Source organism: Macaca mulatta, chromosome 18, assembly GCF_049350105.2.
Source record: "Macaca mulatta isolate MMU2019108-1 chromosome 18, T2T-MMU8v2.0, whole genome shotgun sequence".
Classification (NCBI taxonomy): Eukaryota; Metazoa; Chordata; class Mammalia; order Primates; family Cercopithecidae; genus Macaca; species Macaca mulatta.
This window is the reverse complement of record NC_133423.1, coordinates 74,125,077-74,149,921: the sequence shown is the minus strand read 5'-3', so window position 1 is coordinate 74,149,921 and position 24,845 is coordinate 74,125,077. Positions and strand designations below refer to the sequence as shown.

Genomic DNA, 24,845 nt, shown 5'->3' with positions numbered 1-24,845 from the left:
TCACATGGGGCCTTGACCTCTGTGCACATCTGGTCCGTCTTCACAAGCCAGAAACAAAACCCAAGTGTACAGCTCGAATGCGAAGGGGTAACAGTTTTGTAGCTGAGATTAATGTTATTCAGGATTACTTTCTGTGGCCCTTTTTGAAACAAATTTCTACAGTTTGCTTTTTAGCAACAATTCCTGATCCGGAAGGCACCACACTTAACAAAAGTAACTGGAAATGGCTTTACCTCTTTATTGACACTCCCTGTCTTTGCACTTAAATTGTACATGTCATTTAAGGAGCCCGACAAGCTTTGGGAACAGTTTCTAACGTATCCCCATTTGCAGCTGAGCCAAGGCCCGAGTGAGCAGGTAAGTCCCAGGCAGCAATGGCGAACCAAGCGTGGAACAGCCCACACTAAAGTCAGGGTCTGTGTGCAGCGGCATGGGCCACTTCGGCCCTTCAGTGTTTCAACTTCTGCGTGCAGTGTCCAGACAGCCAGCTGGCCACAGTGCTGCCCTGCAGTAAAGCCAGCCACAGTGACCAGCTCTCCCTGCCTCCCTCCTCCCAGCCCACAGTCAGACGGAGCCTCTGTGGCAAGCTCAGACCCAGTCCAGGGCCCTGGGTCTGAGCTTGCCAGAGTGTAGATACAGGTGAAGGCCTTTCCAAGTCTTCCAGTTGTCCAGTTAGTGACAGAAAAGTCAGTGGCCACATTCACCATGTGCCTCACGCTTCGCAGCCTGGCTGGATGCAGTAAGGCATGGTGGCCTCAACAGCGAGGGAAGGCCTTTATGTTAGGGACAGGTGGTGGGACATAGGCGGAAAACTCTAGCCCCGTGCTTCCATTACATACAAAACCGAATATATTAAAGCTTTAGAGTTTTTACAACTATCTTTCCCCTGACCTCTCCCCAGCCACCTTAGAGGTGGGAAAGGAAAGGATATAAGAAAACCCCACTAAATGTGGAGTACATTTCGTCAAAGTCTGTGTGAGCCAACTTGCCCCCAGTCACCACGACGTTGACTGCATCTCCCGCCTTCAAGTGCACGATGAGGTGGAATGCCCCCGGGCCCCCGCAGGTGTGCAAAGCCCCGGGGGGGCGGTGGTACTCCAGGAACTCTCTCCTGTACCCCGCGGTATGCAGCCGGGCCACGCTGGCGTTGGAGACCGATAGCACTGCTTCCACATAGGCGTCTCTCTCGGGGGTGAGGGTGGCTGTGATCAGGTAGCGCCCATCGTAAGGAGCCGTGAAGACGCCTGCGGGGAGAAAGGCAAACCCTGCTGTGACAACCTGCTGTTGTCACAGCCGTTGCCATGGCAGTAAGTGGCCCCCCAGTGATTAACCTGGGCCTGGGAGATGAGCCATCTCTGTCTTCCCACGGCAGCCGGCTGCCCACCTCAGCTGCTTTTTATGCTCATCCCCTACAGCTTACCAGTGCTGCAGAGGCCACCTTAGCCCATACCACTTTTTGCCATGGACCTAAGAATGCCTCTTGGAGCATTTCTCCCTTATTAGAAGCACCTAAGGGCTAAAGTCAGCCTCAGAGCTTGGCTGCTGGGCAGAATATCCATGAGGCAGGGCCAATGAAAACGAAGCTTGCCATCAACCCAGTGAGAGGCAGACACAGCACCATGTAACCCCAGGGCCGTGCCAGGCTCTTCCTATAAGAGGCCCATTCTCCCCGCACTGGGCAATGGCCAGAAGTGAGCACTGATACTTAGCCCATGACCCACACATTCTGGGCCTGGGGTGGGAAAGGAAGTGGTGGCCGAAGGTGAGGAAGGTGGAAAGATCTGTACATGTCACTATTTGCTAAGCAGAAGCAGCTGTAGGTGACCCCACAGCTAGGAGAGTCAGTGCCAACACCAAATGCTGGCAGGAATGGCCATCACTCACGGGCTCCGCAGTGGACACCAGACCTTGCCACTGACCACAAGCCAAGAGTGGACATAAAACAGAGGGCCCAGGAGCTAAAAAGAGTAGTAGTGTGCATTCGTGGTGGCTCACGCCTGTAATCCCAGCACTTTGGGAGGCCAAGGTGGGCAGATCACCTGAGGTCAGGAGTTTGAGACCAGCCTGGCCAATATGGGTAACCCCATCTCTACTAAAAATACAAAAAATATTTAGACGGGCATGGTGGTGTGCACCTGTAGTCCCAGCTACTCGGGAGGCTGAGGCATGAGAATCCCTTGAATCCACGTGGCAGAGGTTGCGGTGAGCCGAGATGGCACCACTGCACTCCAGCCTGGGCGACAAAGCAAGACTCTGCCTCAAACAAACAAAAAAAAAAGTGGTTCTCAGGGACCCAGGCCTTCAGTCTGCTCTGGAGGACAGAAGAGGCCCGGCTACCCAGTCCCTTTCCCAACTTTGAACAGCAAGTAACAGGGCTTTTCAGAGGCTTCCTAAGGCACCTGGCCCTGAGGCCAGCGCCAGCCCTGGCATTTTAGGTGTGGCCTTCACCTTTGTTCAGAGTCGCCTGTGGTGAAGCCTCAGTTCACCCAGAATTTCCTTTCTGCACGTGCTCCATGCAAGACAAGAGGGAGCTCTGGGAATGTGAGACTGTAGGTCACGGTCCCTGCCTGCAAGCACCACCCGACCTGTCCAAGCAGATGAGCCATCCCTATGGCCAAGGCAGTGCAGAGTGACCTGGGGAGGGTGACCTTGTTACAGTCAGGCAGATGGAAGCAGGGCAGGAGAGCCCGTACCCCAACTAGGAATGTCAGGCAACCATCAGATGATGGTCCCGCAATTGTTAACTGTCTCTCTAAATTAATGACTGGTCACAGCCAGCACCACAAAGGCAGTCGCAAGACAAAACCTGAAGCTGGTAATGAGCGGCTTCCCTATAAGATCTCTGGAGTTGGGCGATGAAGCTCATGCATGCGCATTAAGAGGCAAAAATGACGTTTAAATGGTGTTTAACTGCTGTGTGACCTCCTGGGAGCACTTGACTGGTATGGGAAGAACATGTCACGTGGGCACGCACACAACTCCAGGAAACACCGCACACGCCCCCTCTCAGGCGCTGGCAGGCCACTGTGCATGTGGACGGCTCCCCAAGGAAAGAATCAGGAAAGGGACGCAGCCCCCCAGAAGCATGCCAATGTATAAGACCCCAAGTCACTGGTCAGACCGCACTTGAATCTCTCGTCACCCACCCGGCCATCTTACGAGTGTACTTTCCTGCTCTAAAACTTGCCTGTCTCACTCTGCCTCATGCCCCTTGGTCAGATTCTTTCTTCTGAGGCGGCAAGCACTGAGACCCATATGGATTCCCCTTCACGGACGTACTGATCCCAAAGGCCACTGCCACTCTGAGCAGAGGCCTGGAGGCCTGCGGGGCCCGGAGGAAGCTACACGGCGGGGGAAAGTCAGCAGCGTTCCTCTCGCCCTGACCTGCCTTACATGCCGAGCTTCAGCCTCATCAGCCCGGGGCACTCATCATTCATTTCTCTTGAGTTCTGCAGGTAACTTAGGCTTGCTAACCTAACAGTTAAGAGCCACTGCCTAAGGACAGATGGGATTTAGCCAGACAGTGACCAGACAGGGCAAATGTGAGGCTGGGGGTGGCTAAAAACTACCAAGAAGGAAACCAAGTCTCCCTCCCTCCCAGTGGCTTATGAGTGTCAAGGCCTCCCTGAAATCCACTGCCCCGCCCCGCCCCGCCCCGCTCCAGGAGGCCCTGTTCACAGTACGGAAGCAGAACAGCGACTGCTGAGGGCAGAGAGAGGTCAGGAAAGACCCCGGGCCAGGGGGACCTCCCCACACCTGCCTGGGCTTCTGTCCTGATGGGCCCAGGCACCCTTGGGCCCTGCTTTCCTTGAAGCTGCCCTCGGTCTGGGCAGAGCAGCCCAGCCCAGGTGGACGCTGATGGACACAGAACTCAGAGGTAAACTCCACACCCATGATCCTTGGGACCCCCAGAAACAACCTGGGGCAGGGGGACCCGCCAGGCGCCGCAGGTAGACTCAGGCTCCCAGCTGAAGGGACCGTGTGGCGGAGCATGCAGCCCTCTGGGGAGCACAGTCCTTCTTTGGCTCTGTTCATAAACCAGGAGACCCTGAGGGAGCCTCCTGCTTGTCGGCCCAGGGTGTCAGGACGACTGTCGGAGCCCGAGAGAGACGGGCGCAACGGTGGCTATCAGAGGTGGCCAGGGCATGGTGGGCTATGCTGGCAGAGCCCTCGTAACTGCCATAAAAAATGAATAGCAACCCCAGTGGTGAACACTGAGGACTGGCGTGTTGACCTCACCACTAGAAAATGTTACACACCCATGCAGCCTGCAGCCCTCGAGCCGGGAAACGTACTACGTGAAAGCCCAGAGTGGGGCAGAGGAGTGCAGGCCCACTCAGGCATCTGCTCCCTGAGCCCACGGGACCCTGGAAAGCAGCCAGCCATGGTGGGTCCCACCTGCACTGGAGTAGGAGGAGGACACAGTACCAGTTCCCTTCACTCACTCACCCGTGCTGGGGTTGTAAACGTCCCCGTCGTTCACCAGCACTTTGTTAAAGAGGACAACGCCCCCATCGCTGGGGAAAGGCTTCTGGGTGAGGCCCGCAGAAAAAGACACCAGAGAAGGCACCGGAGCTCCTGGAGCAGAGAAAGGATGGAATGGATTGACCTGGATGCTTCTGTCCTCTAGCGGGAGGGCCTGGAAAACTGAAGCCTACGTGTCAGGCCCATTTTATTTCACCCAAAGTGGTGAAGCAAAGTCCTCACGCCCGAGAGCCAGAGGGTTCCCTGTCTGAGATCAGCAGGCAGGACAGCTGAGGAATCTGAGAAACTGGACAAGCTCTTGTTAGGAGGGTGTGTGTGAGGCTGGGCATGTAAGCATGAGATGGGTGTGTGTGTATGTGTGTGTGCACGCACACTCGTGAGCACACGTGTTAGGAGGCCAGGCCAGGCAGTGGGTGCATCATCATCTAGGGAGCTGCTTCCTAATAAGTCAGTAAAACCTGGAGCCCCAGGAAGCTCATCAGGACCACACAAGGGCAGAGGCCCACCCAGTGATCCCCTTGGGAAACTCAATGAGCTGGGATGATGGAGGAAGGAAGATTCCTCGTCTTGGGCCTGACTCTGGCCCTCTTTTGGGAGCAAACCTTGGGGAATTTAGTCCACTGTAGTCAGCTGAGGGCTGTCCCAGTGCTGGTGGATGGGGAAGGGCTGGGCCCAGGCTTGATCTGTGCTAATAGCTTGGAGGGAGGAGGCAGGAAATGCAGAGGAGGGGCAGAGGCCACCAAGGAGACCGCTCCTCCTGCCCCTGGTCTCTCAGCAGACGTACCTGGGGAAGCTACAGGAGGTGACCTTGGGTATCCTGAAAAACAAAAAGGAAATGGCATGTCAAACAAGATCCTAAGCACCAGCTCCTTGTTCTGAGCCCCCTTTTTTCTCCTTGCTCCTCCGTCACAAGTTCAAATCGAGTCTTCACTATTAAAGAGACATAGAACAAGGGCACCCACTGTCACTGCCCTCCTAGAAGCGGGGGTACATTTGTGCCAGCCTGTCCCTGCTTCCTCGCTAGCCCATTTATCCCTGGCAGGGAAGAGGGCACTGAGGGCAAGCTGGCTGCAGGAAAGAAAGAGATGGGTGCTGCAGCCTTGAAGACTTCTCTGCGACTGAGAGAGTCACACAAGCCAGCTAACATTTGCCCTCTAGCAGTGTTATCTGTTCAAGAGCTTTGGCTTCAGCTAGACTGAACACAGTCCTTATCAAATGGAGGCATGGATGGGTGGGTGCATAAGTGCAGGGACAAATAGATGAGTGGATACATGCAGGGAAGAGTGCACAGCTTGATGCGTGGAGGGATGTGCACATGCATGGGTGGGTGGATAGATATGTGCATGGATACATGGGTGCGTGGGGCCCTGGGGTGCCCCAGCCTCTGCATATGAGGATGCATATGTGGGTGGATGGATAGATGCATAGATTGGTGGATGGATGTGTTGATGGGTGGATACATGGATAGATATGTGGGTGGGTGGATGGGTGGATGGATGGAAGGGATGCACAGATAGATGTATGGGTGAGTGCTGCATGCATGCCAGGGTGCATGGATGGATGGATGAGTGAACAAATAGCCCAAGAGAGCCTAAGCATCCATGATACATGGAACTAACAGCAGATAAGTGTTATCTTGGAAAACACAGGACATCTGCCTAAGAGCTGTGATCCCTGCAGCTCAGGTGTCTTAGAAGGAATAGAAAAAAGAGAGCTGGTGAGAGAAAATGTCTTCTTGTCTTCTCAGCAGCGACCCGGCCTTCCAGACAGCCATGGGCATCAGGGGCCACGGGTGCACCAGGCTATCACTGATGGGGAACGACCCCAGCCCTGCCAGTGTCTGCATGTCCCTGATGGTCAGGCCTGGTCAGACTCAGAGGGGACTGGTTTGCATTGTTCTATGCATGTATCTATGGCAGGTGACATGATCTGCCGCATTCAGGGTCATCTGTTCATCTGTTATAGCCACAAATCTCAGTTTCCTCATCTGTAAAACAACACTGGCTTCATGGTGCAGCTGGGAGGGGTGCAGGAGATCCGGTTGCGGTTCAGTCCCTGGCTCGTGGTGGGAATCCCACAAATGCTCACTTCCTTCTGCTCCTGTCTGTACTGTGACACCACCCCCACTGTCACCATCACAGTAATGGTGTGGACATTCACAACTCATGGGGAGCACTTCCCAGTGGGGCACTGAACTGGGCTTTCTCCATCCTCACAGTAACCCTCTGAGGTCCTGCACTCTCCTCATTTTGTGGTTGAAGGAAGCTCAGAGAGCTCAGGAAGCTGCCCCGAGTCCCAAAGCCTGTGGTTGACAGCCCTCCTGCCTAGCCAGGCTGCTGTGCCACCTGCTTTGCTCCTACCCAAGCTCCCAATACCCTTGTGGCTTCCAAGATCCTTCCTGCTGGGAATCAGTGAGCTGCCATGTGGCACTGGTACTCCAGCCGGCCGGGCCATTCTAAGTATGGACCACTGCACTGTCCCTGAGGCGCCCCAGCCTCCGCGTGCTGGATTGGCATGAGTGATCCCTCAGGCCTCGGCATCCCTCCAAAGCTGCACTTCTGAACTTGTCCCCTGAAGGCTGGACCCCGGCCCGCCAAGCCCCTCAGCAGACCCCGAGGCTCAGGTGGAAGGTCTGGACGAGCCCCGCACTTCTCCCCACGCTCCTCCCCGCGCAGCCCTGGGCCTCACCTGGTGCGCCCGCAAAGCCTTCCGCGCTGGGGACGGTCCCGCTCCCGGTGTGGCCATCCACACCCCGCGGCAGGCCCCGCCCCGACACGCCCGCGCCTGCGGGAGGCCCGGCCTGGCCCGTCTCCATGATGACCCCGGTGGAGCCCGGCAGCTGGGGCCGCGCGGTCCGGCTGGGCCAGGCGGGCAGGGGCGGCCTCTCCTCGGGGGGCCGCGGCTGCAGGGGCCGCTGGGGCAGGACGGGCCGCTGGGGCAGGACGGGCCGCTGGCCCGCGGGCGGCCGTCGCGCAGGGTCCTCCGGGGTTGCGGGACCGCTGGGCCTTGGCGGGGTGGGCTCGGGCTGCGGCGGCTCCTTGGGGGTCTCTGCGGGTGGCGGGGGCGAGGGTGCCTCCGAGGGCTCCTCTGCTGGGCGTCGGGGAAAAGAAAAAAACGCACGGGATTAGGAAACCTCAGCCCTGAACGCCCCGTCGGGGTCCCCTCCATGAGCCCCGGCGAGTGGGGTCCCCGTGAGGACTCCGTGGCCACCCCCGCGACATCACGCTAGCAGGACACGCGGGCGTCCGCCTGCATCTTCGAGGGCGCCGTGGGTCACCCGGGAGCCGCCAGGGACCCCTGCCCAGGGCTGGGGGGTTTCCAGCCTCTCCTGCGTAGACGGCTGCACTCTCCAAACCGGTTTGGCTCCCGCACCCAACAATTCCCGGTTTCACAGCGCGCGGACACCATGGGTGCATCGCAAAGGGCTGAAAGGGACCTGATGCCACCGGCCCCCTCAGTGTCTGAACCACGCTCCCCCCAGGGTCCCCGGCCTCTCCCGCCAGCTGCAGAGGGCTCAGGCTCCACGGGGGCCACAGCCACAGCGCCCACGTCGCCAGCCGAAGGGACTTACAACGGAGGAACCTCCCGATTCGCATTTCCCAGTCCTCTTGGGAAGCAGCCGGAAGCTGCCGCCCTTTCCTCCTTTGAATTCGTTCCTGGAACTAGCCCTCCAGGAAGCCCCTCCCGACCGTCCACAGGACGCCTAAAAATACCCGGGTCTGGCTGAGGAACCGCTGGCAAAGCAACGCCATCCCCCCGCCCCCATCAGTCTGGTGCCCACAATGCCCAGAGCTCCAAAGCCCAGTGATTAGGACCCAACAAAAATCAGTGACTGCATCTTGACCTGCTGTCCAGTTTTGTTTTAAAACTCACTAAGCGGGCCAGGCGCAGTGGCTCAGCCTGTAATCCCAGCACTTTGGGAGGCCGAGGCGGAGGGATCACTTGAGCCCCCAAATTCGAGACCAGCCTGACCAAGATGGCGAAACCTCATCTCTGCCAAATATACAAAAAAAAAAAAAAAAAATTAACGTGGTGTAGTGGAGCACACCTGCAATCCCAGCTACTCCGGAGGCTGAGGCAGGAGAATCACTTGAACCCAAGAGGTGGAGGTTGCAGTGAGCCGAGATAGCACCACTGCACTCCAGCCTCACTAAGCTGGGGAGAAGGGCAGTGGAGGTGGTTAATGGGTTCAAATATAGTTAGACAGAATTAATAAGATCTAGTATTTGATAGCACAACAGGGTGACTGCAGTCAGCAATTATCTTTTGCACATTTTTAAATAAAAGAGTAGAATTGGAATGTTTGTAAAGAAATGATAAATGCTTGGGTAATAGATACCCCATTACCCTGATTATTACACACTGCATACCTGTATCAAAATACCTCATATACCCCATACATATATACATCTACTCTGTACACATAACTAAAAATTTTAAAAATAAAACTAAGATAAATATGGCAGATCAAATACATGCCCCCCCCCCACCAAGGCAGGTTTGCCAGAACACCCTGAGAGAGGTGGTTTCTCCAACAGCCTTTCCTAACCAATGTTCCAGAAGAGAAGCCCAAGAGAAAACAATTTGAGTGATTACTTTCTCTATTTTCCCTCAGGATGATACAGAGCTAATTCCATTCTAGATATAGAGAAGTTAGTTCATTCCGTACAATAGAATGGCATCAGGGTTTACATCTCTTTGGAACCCTGGTTGAAAAAGGCTGGGTTAGACAGAGAAACTGAGGCAGGGGGATTGAAAACCATGGAGATACCAGCTACAGTGGAAGACAGGAGTAAGACACCAGTCTAAAAACACGAAGTGAAAGTCTGCTCCCTAAATAAGGAGGCTCACAGTCCCCATCCTCTGTTAAGCTCCCAGCCACTTGCTTATACCTCTAGCTGGAGATAGGATTCTTCAAATTGACCCTATAATGATGCCCACAGTCATGAAACTCTATCTAGTGTCTCCCCATTAAATGTGAACCAAAGTCAAAATCACCTGACATAGGAGGAAAGCCGCCAGTGTGAACGACAGGGACCAAAGCAAGTCACACCAACTAATGAAAAGGAACTCTAAAGAGACAGACACAGTGCAAGAAAATAAACACATACTACCCTCAGAGAAGCAGAAGACACTGCATCCAAGATGCAAGAATTGTTTGCCATACAAAAGGGATAGTCAGAGAATAAGGGTGAGCCCTTGCTGATTAAAAAGGCACTTGCCAAAATCAGATTTCAATGAAAGGGGCTGGTAGACAAAAATCAAGGAAATCTTTCAGAAGATAGAAGATGATGACAAAATGATGAACAACAGGAAGGAAATCATAAGAAAATTAAAGGGTCAACCTAGGAAGTCCTTCCAGAAAAAGAGAGATCAGAAAAACTGGTATGTAGGGGTAATGGAGTGGTAAGGAGAGAATTATCAAATAAACACACAACTTCCCAGAACTGAAGGAAATGAAAGACCCCAGCACAATTATTGAATAAAAGGAATAAACCAAGCCACATTCAGAACAGTGAAGATAAAAAGGAGATATTACAAACTTCAAGGGAAAAAAATATAAAAATTGCAAATCAGGAAGGCATCACCAGGCTTCTCAACAGTATTGGAAACTAGAAGAGAAGGGAACAATGTCAAATATTGATAGAATATAATGGTCAACCTTGAATTCTATACCCAGCAAAAATACCCATCAATTTCAAGAGAAGAATAAAGATATTTTTAGACAGGCAATAGTTTAAAAATTTTAAAATGCTATGTCTCAAGCACCCTTTCTTAAAAAGGTATTGGGAAATGTGCACTGCTGAAACAAGGGAGTAAAATGAAAAAGCAACAGAGAGTAAAGAAAGCGGAGAGAGGTTAAAGACATTTCTAGGATAGTAGTGAAGGCAGGCTCAGATTGAAAGCCTTATTGCAAAAGTCTAGAGAATAACCAGTCCGGGTTAGATCAGAAAGAACAAGAATTCCAGGAAGGAGGTCAATTTTTTAAAAAATGGAACTGACAAATGATCTGATACTTTTTATGATATAGAAAATTGTATTAAGAGGCTGTTGAAGGGTAGGAAGACTCCAAAATAGACACATAGGGTATAAGCAACACGTAGGAGAAAAGTAAAAAGGAAAGTAACACAATCTTAGAGAGCTATTGAGCTCAGCATAGCGTAGACATTGCATATTGACTGTAGGATAACTCTGTTGGGAATTGGGAGGAAGGGGAGTCAATACACAATGTCTAAAGCTGATAAATCAATTTAGAAATACAGAGGTAAGTACCAAAGAAAAGAAACAGCTGGAAGAGTTACATGTGGCTGCCTCTGGGGCGTGGGAAGAAGGATAGGGAAGGGGGCAGGAGAGCTGGTTTTCATTATGAGCTTCTCAGTGTTATTTTACTTATTTTTATAAAATATAATTGTAGAAGACACTGAGGGCCTGTTTCTGACCTTTCCCCTCTAATCCAAGCACACTTGAGTCAACTCCTCATCTTCCTTTTCTTTCCTCCTCCTCTCTGGACACTGTCTCGCCGGCTCAGAAGCTGGCCTGCCTCCAGGGCACACGCCTCTGCCTGAGCCCCACCCACCCTTCCCTGCTCTTCTTGGATCGGCTCCATCTGACATCACTCCTCTCTCTTCTCAACCTCTCTTTCCTTCCTCCCCCACTAGTTTCTTCCTTTCAGCCCAAGCATATGTCTCTCCATTCAAAACTCAGGGGGAAACAATTTTCCTCTGTCCTTCAACCATCGATAAGTTACAGTCAGCAAAGCATCTTAAAATGGCAAAGCACAGGCCACCCAAACTGGCCCTTATTTTCTTCCCTGTCCCCACCAACCCTTCAAATCACCCTTTGCCTCTGAAATCCACCCTTGTTCTCCCTCATCCAGGCACACGGAGTCCTATTTTACTCTTCCTTCTCCTTTGGTCACCCCCTCCCAATCTTTCACACACAAATTTGTTGCTAGGCCCAGCTGATTCTAATTTTGAAATATCGCTTGGATCCTTCATTCACACCTTTTCCAGAATGCTCTTTAGAAAGCATTCTCATCATATTTTCTGCTCAAAAATCTTCCATTGTTCTCCACTTCTCGTAAAAATCAGACTGACTGTCCTCGGCCTGACATTCTGAGCCCCCGCCTCCTTTGGCTGCCATCAGTATGCTCACTGGTACCCAGCTCTCATGTGACTTCCCTGGCTTCGTGCCTTTGCCATGTGCACCCCTGAAATGGCCTCTTCCAGCACCCTCACTGCAAGCACCCTCACAACGGCACCCACTCCTGAAGTCCCAGTTCAAAACCACCTCTTCCATGAAGCCTTCTTGGATTGGTCCAGCAGGCTTGAACAGTCCTGCCTCTGCACCAGGAAGCAACATGGACCTTTGGGGGCTCTTTCTGTGGTTCAGACCTTTCCTCTCTGGCTGACTGATGAGTACTTGAGCATCTTAATTCTCTGCCATCCCCAGGGCCTTGCACAAGGCCTGGTAACTGGCACTGAACAATTTAAGTATTGGGTGAATAAAAGAAGGCTGAGCCTATCTATGACAGGCACTGTGGACTATGCACCCTAATTCCTGCCAGCCATTAGATGCCAGCCATTTGGGAACCCTAATTTTGCCAAAAATAATTGCCATTCTGGGGTCCTAACAAGGCAGTTCTGATACATATAGGACAGTGATCATTCTGTCTTTTACTATAATCCATTTTAACATATCCATTACTCCCTCAACACCCAGACTTGTTGCACTAGTGAAAGGCAGAGGAAAAAGAATGAACTAGATACTGCTTGAGCCAAATATCCTCAGTGGGTCTCCTTGGGGAGTCTGTGCATGAGTGCCGTGGACAGCTGAAGGCTCCAAAGCAGCCCGCCACATCACAGCAGAGACAGGCATGAAAAAGCGACGTCTCATTCGGATGGGTGCCCCCTGCCCTGGCCTCTCCCAGCTCCGGCTCAGTCCACAGCATCACGTGGGGTGCCGAACGCACACATTTATGACCAAGTCTTAACAAAGGCTGGATAGCACTCTGCTCATTCTGGAAAGAGACCTCTCCAGCAGCCGACTGCTTTCTGAACTGAACATGTGTTTCTAATTCAAGAACGGACCATTTGAAATGAATTCTTCATAAGAGCCAAGGGTTGCTCCTCATGTGTTTTAACTCCTGAGGAATGATAGGGACAGACCAGCCACACCACACCAGGCCTGCCTGATGCCCCGCACGGGTCGGGTAGGGTCACAGCCTCACCATGGGTGAACCTGACATGTAGGGATTGAAGGCCATTCCCTCTCCTCGAAAGCTCCTATTGAAAGTCAATTTCAAAACCAAACATCAATTTCAACTTTTACTAAAACAAAGACTTTCCTAAGAAAATCCCCAATAATTCATGGGCTGATGTGCCAAAAAACAAGTGTCTTCCCCCTGAACTAACACCCTCGCTCATTAAGGAGTCAGGGGTTGCCTCCTGTCTCCAGGAAGCCCTGCTTTCTGCAAGAGCCCTGAGCAGCTGGGCTGCAGGAGGAGACCTGGGGAAAGTTCTTGGCAACTAAGGGGTGTCTTGTCACAGAGCAGAGGCTGTTGGAGAAAGCCTGGCCTTAGCTGTTAGAGCCTGTGGCTGAGACTTGGCTGTGGGGAAGCCACTGAAACCTTGTCCATGCAACGGGCTCAACCTGCAGTGCCCTCCTGTCATCCAGGCAGAAATTGATGCCAATCAGATGAAGCAATGGATGCGGGTATGCCCCGCTAATGCCCCACTATTTGTAAAACCCTGTGCAAATGTTAAGTGTAATTCATCAGAAGTCCAGTGAAGGTGAAATCTGATCTCCCTGCCATCCAAAAGGTATACCTGCTGACCAAATGCTGAAACTGGAGAAGTGTTTTAAAGATGCTGATCAAGACTTCAGACTTTAAAAAAAAAAAAAAAAAAAAAAAAAAAAAAAGCATCAAAGTGCTGACATACAGAAAGCTAAGTGGATGGACGGAAGATGTTTTCACAGTTGACTGCTCCGCTGAGTGGCAAAGCTCTAGTTCCTGGGAAATAACCCCCATACCATCACGGACTGAAGCATGAGAAATGCTGGACTCATCAGAAAATTCAGAGAAACTGTGGCTTGTGGTGCTGAATGGGTGCGGGGTGAGCTTAGACAAACGGGCTTTTTCGAAGCAACAGTTGTTGGTCTTCCCTGAAGAACAGGAGGGCAGGCCACCAAGCTGGCTGACAAGTAGGCATGCAAAAGGATCCCTGGAGCTGAGAAGGCAAACTTGCATTCCTTGGAATAGTTCTACTCCAAGTCAATAGCCATCTCAATGCTGCTTTTGAGCTGGGCACTGTGGCTCATGCCTGCAATCCCAGTACTTTAGGAGGCTGCAGTGGGAGGATCGCTTGAGGCCAGGAGTTCAAGACCAGCACTTTCAACATAGCCAGACTCTGTCTTGATAAAAAAAAAAAAAAACTTTAAAAATTACCTGGGCATGGTAATTTGTGCCTGCAGTTCTGGCTATTCAGAAGACTGATGCAGGAGGATAGCATGAGCCCAGGAGTTCAAGGCTATAATCACACCACTGTACTCCAGCCTGGGCAACAGAGCAAGGCCCTATCTCAAAAATAAATAAGTAAATAAATAAATAAATAAATGCTGTTTTTGAATTTGGTTTGAATGGAAAAAACAAAAAAACAAAAAAACAAAACCACCCTTGAGCTTGTAAGAGGGAGCACTGTTGGTTGCACTGCAGAAGGTACCATATTGACACCAAAATGGTAAGAATCCAGACCTAACAATGTGAAACCAGTAGGACAGGGCTAAATACAGAATATGGGTCTAAATTTCTGCAAAGTACAAACTAGTGAATGTTGAAATATAAATACAGCTTTAGTCATGTATGCTAGAATCCGTGGCAATACATTTGAGCTGGAAAGTAATTTGCTATCACGGAACCCCAACAGAGAAGGCACTCACCCAGCTGAGCATCAGCAGCACTTGGAATTTTTAAATTTGTTTTAGAAATTCACAAGCTAGACCAGGCATGGTGGCTCATTTCTGCAATGCCAGCACTTTGGGAAGCTGAGGTGGGTGGATCACCTGAGGTCAGGAGTTTGAAACCAGCCTAGTCAACATGGTGAAACCCTGTCTCTACTAAAAATACAAAATTAGTGGGGTATGGTGGCAGGCACCTTTAATCCCAGCTGGAGGTTGAGGCAGGAGAATTGCTTGAACCCAGGAGGCAGAGGTTGCAGTGAGCCGAGATTGTGCCACTGCACGCCAGCCAGGGCAACAGAGCAAGACTCCATCTGGAAAAAAAAAATAGCGAGAAAGAAATTCACAAGCTGATTCTAAAATTTACATGGGAGTGCATAGGAGGGTCTACACTGCTTGATTTTAAGACTCACTATAAAGCTACACAAATAAACTACCAGGAGAGACCTCAAAAACTAGAACAGAATCAAGTCTGTAAGTGGGCTCACACAAAACTGACTTCTCCTGGTGCAGTGTCAAAGTCAGTGGTTCATTCTGTGTCCTCCCTCCCCGCTACCTCCTCTTTGTTTTTGGGCGCAGCTTACCTGAGATGGGCAGATCCCACTGCCTCTGGGGTAGCCTGCCTTCAATTTCCAGGACTAGAGCCAGCAGTTTTTTTAGTCACAAATTTAATTACAAATTCCTGGGCCTCACCTCATCCCTGCTGAACAGCGATCTCCTGAGTAAGCCCAGGAGTTCCTTTTTTGTTGTTGTTTTTTTGTTTTTGTTGTTTTTTTTTTTTTTAAGATCCCAGAGGCATTTATGCACGCAGCTCTGGGAAAGCTGTTTTCAGAACACTGCAGCTCTAAGTTCAAGGCTAAGATGCAGAAAAGCAGCTGCGGTTTATACAAACCGAAGAGCATTGTAGAAACCTGGTGCCCACAGGATAAAGGGGGCGAGTTGTCAGGAGTTCCCTATGGCCTGAATATAAGCAATTTATTGAGCCTTTATATGTTTATAAAACCCTAAGTCCATCATGCTGCCTTGGGCCTAAACTCTCCCCAAACTCAGCTGATCTCAAGTTGGGGCAAAGGGGTCAGAATGTTAGCATCAGGCAGTGCCCTGGCCAGGCTTTCTGGTTAACTAGTTATTTGAGAAGGCTGTGCTTTTTCATTCTTATAACTTAAATAACTCCATAAAAATAGTAGGCTGAAACCTGCAGCACTCCTAAAAGAAATGCTATGATGAAAAATACTCAGAGACATGAGCAGAAAGGGGTGGGAGAACAGAAAAAGGAAGTGATGCCGTTATGTCTAGTGTGCCGACATCTACGCCGGCCGGCTCTTCTTGGAAGCGTGACATCTGGAAAGAGAAGTCCCCTGCACACAGCTCTATCCCTCAGCCTACCCTTCCTGCTCGCCACCAGCACCCCTTCCTTCCCCTACTGGGAGAGGAACAGTGGGAGGGCGGGGTCCAGCTGAGGCTCAGCCTCTGCGTGGGGCCAGGGGAAGCTAAAACCAGCTGGGGAGGGCGGGCTGCGCCATTCTCCACATGCTGCTGCCACTGGGCTGCAGGCTGGGGCATCCTGGGTCCCAGGCATGGAGACAGCCTCTGCTGTCTCCCTGTGAATCACTCATGGGTCACTCAGACTCGAGTAGGGGTAACGCTGGACAACTTGGGGAAAAGGAACTAAAGAGGGTGCCTGCTGCGACAGGCTGAAGGCTCGATGCTCCCCGCACCTGTGAAAATGGGAGTGAGTCCATCTGGGAAGGAGGGCTCAAATCCGTGACCACACCGTATAGGGAGTAAAGGGCCTCGAGCCTCCTTTCCATTTAGAACCTAATTTGTTCATAAGTGATGAGATTCTGCTCAACAAAACTATTGATCCATGAGATACATGAAGCTGTGAATGCTGAAAAGGGAGATCTCCACGCTTTTTTTTATTTTTAAGAGACAAGATTATGCTGTACTGCTCAGGCTAGAGTGCAGTGGTGTGATCATAGCTCATTGCAGCCTCAGACTCCTGGGCTCAAGGGATCCTCCTGCCTCAGCCTCTTGAGTAGGTGGAACCACAGGTGCACACCACCACACCCAGCTAATTTGTAATTTCTACAGACAGGATCTCACTGTGTTGCCCAGGCTGGTCTTGAACTCCTGTGCTCAAGTGACCTTCCTGCCTTGGCCTCCCAAAGTGCTGGGATTACAGGCATGAGCCACTGGCCCAGCCATTTCTAAAGCTTTTTATACTGTCTATTTGAACCCTAATTTTAAAAAGAAGAAAAAGAAAGGGAAAGCAAGAAAAAAAAAAAAAAAAAAAAACCCGTGGCCATCTACAGCATCCCCAGAGCCACCAAGGCCCCTCACCCTGTGTCTGCTGTGTTTACAGGCCCTCTCTCACTCTTCTAAGGCTGGAGGCCTGGGGGTTTATAGGTAGAGAAAGGGAGAAAAGTTCAGTCATGAATAGATTAAACATCCATTCTAGGGGATGCAAGGTTTAAGTAATAGGTAATATTTCCCGAGTGATTACCAATTCCAGGACACTAGTTAATCATCCACTGTTTATAAGCATGGATGAGCTGAGATTTCAATGGAAGTAATCACTCCCCAAATCCTTCAATAGTTTCTCATGGCACTTAACATCCAGCTCCTTTATCACAGCCTCGAAAGCCCACGTGATCTCATTCCTGCCGTCGCTTTGACCTCATTGCCCATGACCTTTTGCTTTGCTTATACACTTGGCCATACCAGTATTCTGGGCTTTTCAAAAGAGCTTCCTCATAGCCCTTGAGAATGCTGTTCCCTCTGCCTGGACCGTTTTCTCAAAAGTATATAATTTTTTTTTGTATTTTTTGTAGAGACAGGGACTCCCTGTGTTGCCCAGGCTGGTCTCGAACTCTTGGGCTCAAGCAATACACCCGTCTGAGCCTCACAAAGTGCTGGGATTACAGGCGTGAGCCACTGTGCCCAGACGTGTGGACCTTTTGTCCCCCAACCCCCTGCTCCAAAAAAATTGTCCGGGCGCACTGGTTCATGCCTGTAATTCCCAGCACATGTAATTACAGCACATGCCTGAATCCCAGGCTGAGGCAGGTGAATCACTTGAGTCCAAGGGTTATGAGACGAGCCTGGGCAACATGGGAAAACCCATCTCAAAAACAAAAACAAAAACAAAACATTAGCTGGGCATGATGGCACGTGCCAGTAGTACTAGCTACCTGGGTGGCTGAGGTGGGAGGATCACCTGAACCTAGAAAGGCTGAGGCTTCAGTGAGCTGTGATTGCACCACTGTACTCTAGCCTGGGTGACAGAGCAAGATCCTGCCTCAAATATATATATCTGGCTGCGCACAATGGCTTATGTTTGTAATTCCAGCGCTTTGGGAGGCTGAGGTGGGTGGATCACCTGAGGTCGGGAGTTCGAGACCAGCCTGACCAACATAGTGAAACCTTGTCTCTACTAAAAATACAAAAATTAGCTGGATGTGGTGGCAGACACCTATAATCCCAGCTACTTGGGAGGCTAAAGCAGGAGAATCGCTTGAACCTGGGAGGTGAACATTGCAGTGAGCCAAGATCGCACCACTGCACTCCAGCCCCAGCAACAGAGGGAGACTCCATCTCAAAAAACAGTTTATATATATATAATATATGTTATATATTATATGCAATATATATGCTATATATATGCTATCTATATATATATGTGTGTGCATATAATTTCAGGAATCCCTTTTAAGCCCAAGAAAGAACACCTGCCCTTAACAGAAGGACACGAAAGAGACTTGGATCTATTTAAGCATCAGTTGAAGACCCTTCTTCTCCCCTATTGGCTGCTTCTTGGATAATTCAGCCTCACCTCAGTGATGCTTCCAAAGGAAACAGGATCTGTGAAGAGGGCAACAGGCTAAGTAGAAACACCACAGTGTGTGTTCCTGGTCTGGCGATCTGCTTACTGGTCCAAAACTGTCATACATCTTCACCTCTGGACCTGTGCTCACTGTGGTAGATATCATGACCACCATTAATCCCCCTTCCTTCCCCAAACATACCAGCCACATCACCCTTCAAGAGCAGACCTGCTTTAACAATAGAATGTGGCAGCAGTGATACCGCTCCAGCTCTGGGCTAGCCTGTGGGAGGCCCAGCAGCTTCCACTTCCCTTGACAGTCACCATAGTCTGACTACTTGAGACCGCCATGCTGTGAGGAAGCCCCGGCTGGCCACATGGAGAGAAAGGGGCCAGGTGGAGGAGCACCGAGGCACCAGACATATGACCGAGTCTTCACAGACCTTCCAGTCAACCGCAAGCCAAATGCAGCTGAGTGGGCGACTCAAGTTGATGTCACATAGAGCAGAAGAACCGCTGAGCCAAGCCCTGCCGGGGTTCCTGACCTACAGAATAATGGAAACTAATACATCTTTGTTGTTTTAAGCCAGCAAGATTTGGAATGGGTTGTTATAAAGCAATAAATAGCTAATCCACAATGTCCTCCCCTCCTGCTTTCTGAATCCCACCCATCCCTCAATCAGATCCAGTAACACCTCCTCCTGGAAGCTTCTCTCATGTCACCTCATTCCTCACCTCATCAGCCTCTGTACTCTGCTGTGTAAATACCTACACTGAGGGCTCAGCTCAGGGCTCTCTCCTGAGAATCCCTCCCTGACTTCCACTGTGGGTGCTTCTCGGAACACCCAAGGTGTCTCATGCACACCCCATTCCTGTGACCATCTGTCTGCTTGTTTCCCCATCAGACTGTCTTTTATCCACATACTCCCCCACACAGCCATTACCTACCACATAATAGGGGCTCAATAAGACCTTATGAACTAAAGTGATCAACCGCTATGATCTCATTCACTCTGCAGACCTGAGTCTCTTTCCCACTGTGATTGCAAATGCTTTAGACTAAGGATTATACCTACTTATCTCCAGGTCCCCCAAGAGCCTTGCATATGGTAGGCACTCAATAAACATTCTGTTGACTTTTAACTGATTGACATGTCACTTTCATGGTGACCTTAGCTCCAGATTCTCCCAGGTCCCTCTGATACTCAGGTTCCAGGTCTCCTAGACCTGGATGCTAGACAAGGGCAGAGAAGGCTCTGCTTATTTCTGCCTCTTTTCCAATCAATGAACTTCTCAAAACTCCATGCAGTCTACACTCACCACAATGAGTTCAGTCCAAAGGGATCATGTTTTGTAAGCCACATTCTCTTTTAAAAGGATTCACCCCCAACTCCTACTGCAACAGACAAATGTGAAAATGTTAACACAGCTTCCCACGCCACCAGAGAGTTCCAAATCAACTGGAAATATCTGATTCAATCTGTTATCGTAAGACACAGACCAGACAGCGTTGTCACCACAAGGGACAATCATTCTATGAACACATACATGGTCTTGTGACCTCTACTCAACATTCCAGAGATAGAGGAGCTGTGTGGCCCTGGAGTGGGGGAAGGGCTGGGTTATAAATAGTGAGGTGCAGCAGGCTGGACACTGGGGTGGGGGCCAGATTCCTAGTCCTCCTGGACCTAGGTGACTCCTCATCTGCAAGATAAGCACAGTGCTCTGGGGACATCCAGGGCATTTTCCTACCTACCTCGGACCCTCTCCACCCTCCTGAGCTGCCAGGACCTGGCCCTGGCTCTCCCTGGCCAAGCCAGAGCTTGCCTGCTTCCCATGTTCTAGCCTACCCTGCCTTGGGTTTTATGTCACATCTGGGACTTGATCATAAAATCCCAAGGCTCACAGAGGCTGTAAAATCTCAGTTCCTTGTGCAAGGGCCTGTGTCACCGGAGCAGAACCAGGTCAGGGAGGTAAAAGTCCCAAAGGCAAGGAAGGGAGAAAAGAGAACAGGGACGGGGAGGTCAGGAAATAGGCTCCTTCTAGCACAAAGCAGGCCCCTCAACAAGTCCCCGTGGACCAAGTAAGTCTGCACTCAGCTCTGGGAGACACACAGTCATCATGGCCGGACTGGAAGGAAATAATTCTTAGATGTAGCCTGGCCTGGTTCCCATCCTGGCTCCCCCACTGAACAGCCACATGACTTCGGGCACATTTTCACTGTTGGAAAACAGCCTTTCTGTGAGGCCGTGATGGAATTCAGTCCCCCTGAAGGGACTAAGCCGGAGCCGTACCTCAAAAACGCCAGCTCCCTCTTCCTTCCTTTCACACCCGGACTCCAACTAGAGAGGTCTGGCTCATGTCTGAGGCTGTCTCAGAGTATAAACCCAGGTACAAGAGAAGTTCTGTCCTTCAAGGAGGCTGCATTTAGCACCCCCAGGTAGCAAAAAATCTTATTGCATATATTATTCATTCATTCATTCATTCATTCAACACACATTTGTTGAGTGCCTAAGGTGTAGCTAGCATTGCTCTCAGCACTACTGCTGAGCTTCCTGGATCCAGGCACTATGGAGCTTTAGATAGTTCCTGCCCCTAAACTGCTCTCATCCACGGTCGTGTCTGGAAACAAATACGACAGCATCCTATCTGCCATCAGCTAAGCCCTGAAGATGATAATGACACAGATAAAAAGTGATGCTTGAAGAGAGGTACCTAGGAGACTCCCTAGGTAGAAGAGAGGACAACATCCACTGCCCCAAACTGTTATGCCAAAAATCTGACCCCAACTCTGAGCTCACCAACCTGATTCTATAGATAATGTTTTGCCATCCATCTGTGGGAAGAACCATTTTCCTTTTTTATTTTCAATGTGTTGTGAATTGATATTTTTGTAAAATACATAGATCATGTGCTTAAACACTGCAATGTTGTTAGTTTGTTTATTTATTTGAGATGGTACCTCACTCTGTTGCCCAGGCTGGAGTGCAGTGATGCAATCTCGGCTCACCTTAACCTCTGCCTCCCAGGTTCAAGCAATTCTCCCACCTCAGCTCCCTACTAGCTGGGACTACTGGCGCATGCCACCACACCCAGCTAATTTTTGCATTTTTAGTAGAGATGTGTTTTCACCATTTTGGCCAGGTTGATCTCAAATGCCCGAACTCAGGTGATCCACCCTCCTTTGCCTCCCAGAGTGCTGGGATTACAGGCCTGAGCCACTGCGACCGGCCTGTCAAATTATTTTAGAAGTTCCTAAATACTAACATTGAGAATATCTATTTATCTCATTGCTACCCAGCACCAAATAATTCAGGCACCAATCTAGGAACCACATTTGGGTAGGACTGGTGGCATTTAGTTCATTCCGTGAACTGTCCAAAATCTAGCGTAATACTGTCACATTTTTACCTGATGAAGTTTCAACAAAATCAAAAATGAACAAAAAATTATTTAAAAACTGTTGTTGCGTGCTGCGAAGAAATACAAGAAATAGAATTGTAAGATTCAACTTACTTGCTGATGGTTGAAATCTGACCAGATCTTGCAAATCAGTAGAAATCTGGAAGACGTGGCTGTAGAATTGCTGGACTGAATTCTTCAGGCCAGAAATGTCTCTGGAATGCGACCTGAGTGTTCCGTTCATCTGCCTGACGCAGTTCCACAGGCTGCTGACATGCTTGTTGAGCGCCTCCTTGATCCTCTGAAGATTTCCTGAGATAGAGTCCAGCTTGCTGCAAGTTTTCTCCATATGAGACACCCTGCCCTCCACCATGGAGACCTCCCTCTGGACCCCCTGCATGCTTTCCTTACAAGTGTCCAGTTCCGAGAGGAGCTGGCTCTGCAACCTCTGCCACCTCTCCTCCAGCTGACTGCAGCAATGAGTCATGGGATGCTGGGGGGACGGCAGGGTGTCCACTGTCCTTTCTTGCTCACCCCCCTTAGTGAACCCACCCACGCCAGCATTTTCACCTGCTCTACAATTGCTCATTTCCTTCTGAAGATGAGCCACATTATTTTCTGTGTGGTTTAATTGAGAATAAAGAAAACTAAAATCCTGTTGAAGTTTCTGGATGGTTCGTTCGGTCTCTCGAAACTTCCTGTGCATGGTGTCGTTGAGAGATTTCAAAAGGTGCAGGTTGTCGCGCACTGCGCGATCTTCCCTGTTTGGCAAGGCACCTTCCATCCCATGAGGCTTTCCCTGGATGTTCTGCAGGCAAATGTCTTCAACAAATTGAACTTTGTCCTTCAGGTGGTTTAATTCCATCATGACCCGCTCATCTCCTGGCCCTGACACTCCTGGCAGGGCTGCTGCCCCTGGGGGCCTGAGCTCTGCACCAGTGTTGTTGGCCATGTGTAGGAGAACACCCCCCAGACGGTCTTCCAGAGACTGTATTTTCTGATCAACAAGCTGCTTCAAATCACCCACCTCTCCATTAATGGTCCCCCGAAGGGTTTCCTCAATGTAAAAGCAATGTTCTTCAGCGTTCTTCTCCGTCACGTTGATCCTTGCATCAAGTTCGTTCCATTTTGCATCAAAATCCACATCTGGCTCTGGAACTATAAGGCGGTCAAACTCATTGTCCAGTCTTCCATTCAGCATTCTGGTGGCTTCAGCAACTCTCTCAATCTTCTGGTCCAACGTCTTGATCTGTTGACCAATGTCACCATTCTTTTCACTGTCACAGCAGTTTGCCTGGGCTGAAGGCTTCTGTAGCCGGGCTCGGAGGTCATTTATTTCTTTTCTCAGGCTTGTTTCCTTCTCCCCTATGAGCTCTATCACTCCCAGGTAGCTGCTCCCATAGTCGTCACACTGCTGTTGGAGGCCAGTGAGCTTGTACTCACACGAGTTTTTCAGGTCAGCCAGCTTTCTGTCCATGCCCTCCATGAGCTCCTCTCTCAGGGCGGCGATCTTACTGTCCACATAGGCTTGGTAGAGCTCGTTGGTTGTCATGGTCACCGTCGGGCCCTGGGCTGCTTCCTGGAGCTGTCTGAGCTGCCCTTCGTAGCCCTTCACTTTTCCATCCAGCTCTTCCAGCTTGTCACTTTTGTTCTTCAGAGTATCTTTGACTTCAGCCAATTCAGACTTGATGTCCTTCACGCCAGATTCCTTAGTGTTGAAGACGCCAGGACTCCGGGTCGTTTCTGTGTCTCCACTAATGGTGGGGTCAGGCTTGGGGTGCTGGCTGCTGAGCCCCGGTGCCCGTGTTTTACTGGCATCATCCTGAGTGGCGTGTTTGAGATTTTCACTCACTCCAGCAAGGGAAGACTGGAGGTCAAGAACCGTCCTTGTGAGTCGGAGAACCTTCTCCTCTAGCACCTGTATCTTCTTTTCCTGAAGTTCCCGGGGCCCCTCTTTTGGATCTAACGCCCGGCTTGGTTGTGCTGTACCAGTTGGGGACAAAGTCTTCTTGGGCTCTGAGACTTGGCTGGGTTCATTATCTGTTACAAAGATAAAGTTGGACATGAATGAACACTTTCTACCTTTAGCCAGATTCTGCCAAGACAATAAACAGGGTACCTACAAAATACACGTATACCTTCACTTATAGGTCACTACACAATTGTAGGTAATTACTGTGGTACAGTAGAAAAGAGGGCTTTGGAGTAAAATAGACCTCTACTTGCATTCTGGCTCTGCTATTTACTGTTTGTCCTTGAGCAAGTTAACTAACTTCTGTGAACTATAATCCTCTCATCTATAAAGAAGGGGTACAATCCCTCCTAGAGCTGTTAAAATAATATGTACATGGCACCAATTAGATAACCAATGGTCTCTTTCACCCTGAGGAGAAATATTCATTATCTGCTTTATCATATGAACACTTCATTCCCATATTAGCGAACTGCAGCCACACCCCAAGAGTTGACTATATACAGTAAAACCACAAGAAGTCACTTTAGCAAGATCCACCCATTCATTAGCTGTTGCATGGTGATATCATATGATATCACATCATCTGATGCTACCCTCACCCTCAAAGCAGTGCCTGAATGTTTTCTCTTTTAATTTTATTAACATCTCTGTGCTCGAAGAGTCTCATAGACATTGTTTAGCCCTGCTTGCAGTTTGGGAGACAAAAAACAATAGAGATAAAGCAACTATTCCATCAGTGTCTCCTAACAACAGCACCATCTGACCATATATAGTAAGATTCACTAAGTCAAAGAATACAAATATTGAAAGTTGGTCAGGGAGGTGGTGTGTGCCTGTAGTCTCAGTTACTAGGGAGGCAGGAGGATGGCATGAGCCCAGGAGTTCAAGGGCATCCTGGGCAATATAGCAAGGCCCTGAATCTTTAAAAAAAAAAAAAAAAGAAGAAGAAAAAAGAAGAATGCAAACACTGAATTTTGGGTAATCTTATTTTGAGAAAACACCAAGGAAACAATCCAAAAGAAAGAAAAAATTATTAATTTTTAATAATGATAAGAGGGCGAATGATAGTGATGAGTCATAAAACAAAGATAAATTGATAGACATAGAGATAAATAAAAAGGGGACTATCGAAACCTGCAGCAATAGGACAATAAGAAACAAACTATGCCCTGAGTACAGTAGGATACAAGAAATACTGCT

At 49.8% G+C, this 24,845-nt stretch overlaps 1 protein-coding gene across 2 annotated transcripts in view; it reads right to left on the bottom strand.

Moving 5' to 3' along the window:
* Positions 1 to 216: 216 nt before the first annotated feature.
* The window catches only part of EMILIN2 (elastin microfibril interfacer 2), a 60,561-nt gene continuing 35,932 nt past the window's right edge, over positions 217 to 24,845 (bottom strand). Inside the window, exons 4-8 of one of the 2 annotated variants that reach the window (XM_015121629.3) lie at positions 21,785 to 23,710; positions 7,174 to 7,575; positions 5,270 to 5,302; positions 4,450 to 4,578; positions 217 to 1,244 (exon numbers count right to left, since the gene is read on the bottom strand). In XM_015121629.3, coding sequence (XP_014977115.3) covers positions 907 to 1,244; positions 4,450 to 4,578; positions 5,270 to 5,302; positions 7,174 to 7,575; positions 21,785 to 23,710 — 2,828 coding nt within the window. In that variant the 3' untranslated portion in view covers positions 217 to 906. The remainder of the gene's footprint in view (positions 1,245 to 4,449; positions 4,579 to 5,269; positions 5,303 to 7,173; positions 7,576 to 21,784; positions 23,711 to 24,845) is intronic. The other variant, XM_077974889.1, reaches the window with a different exon arrangement.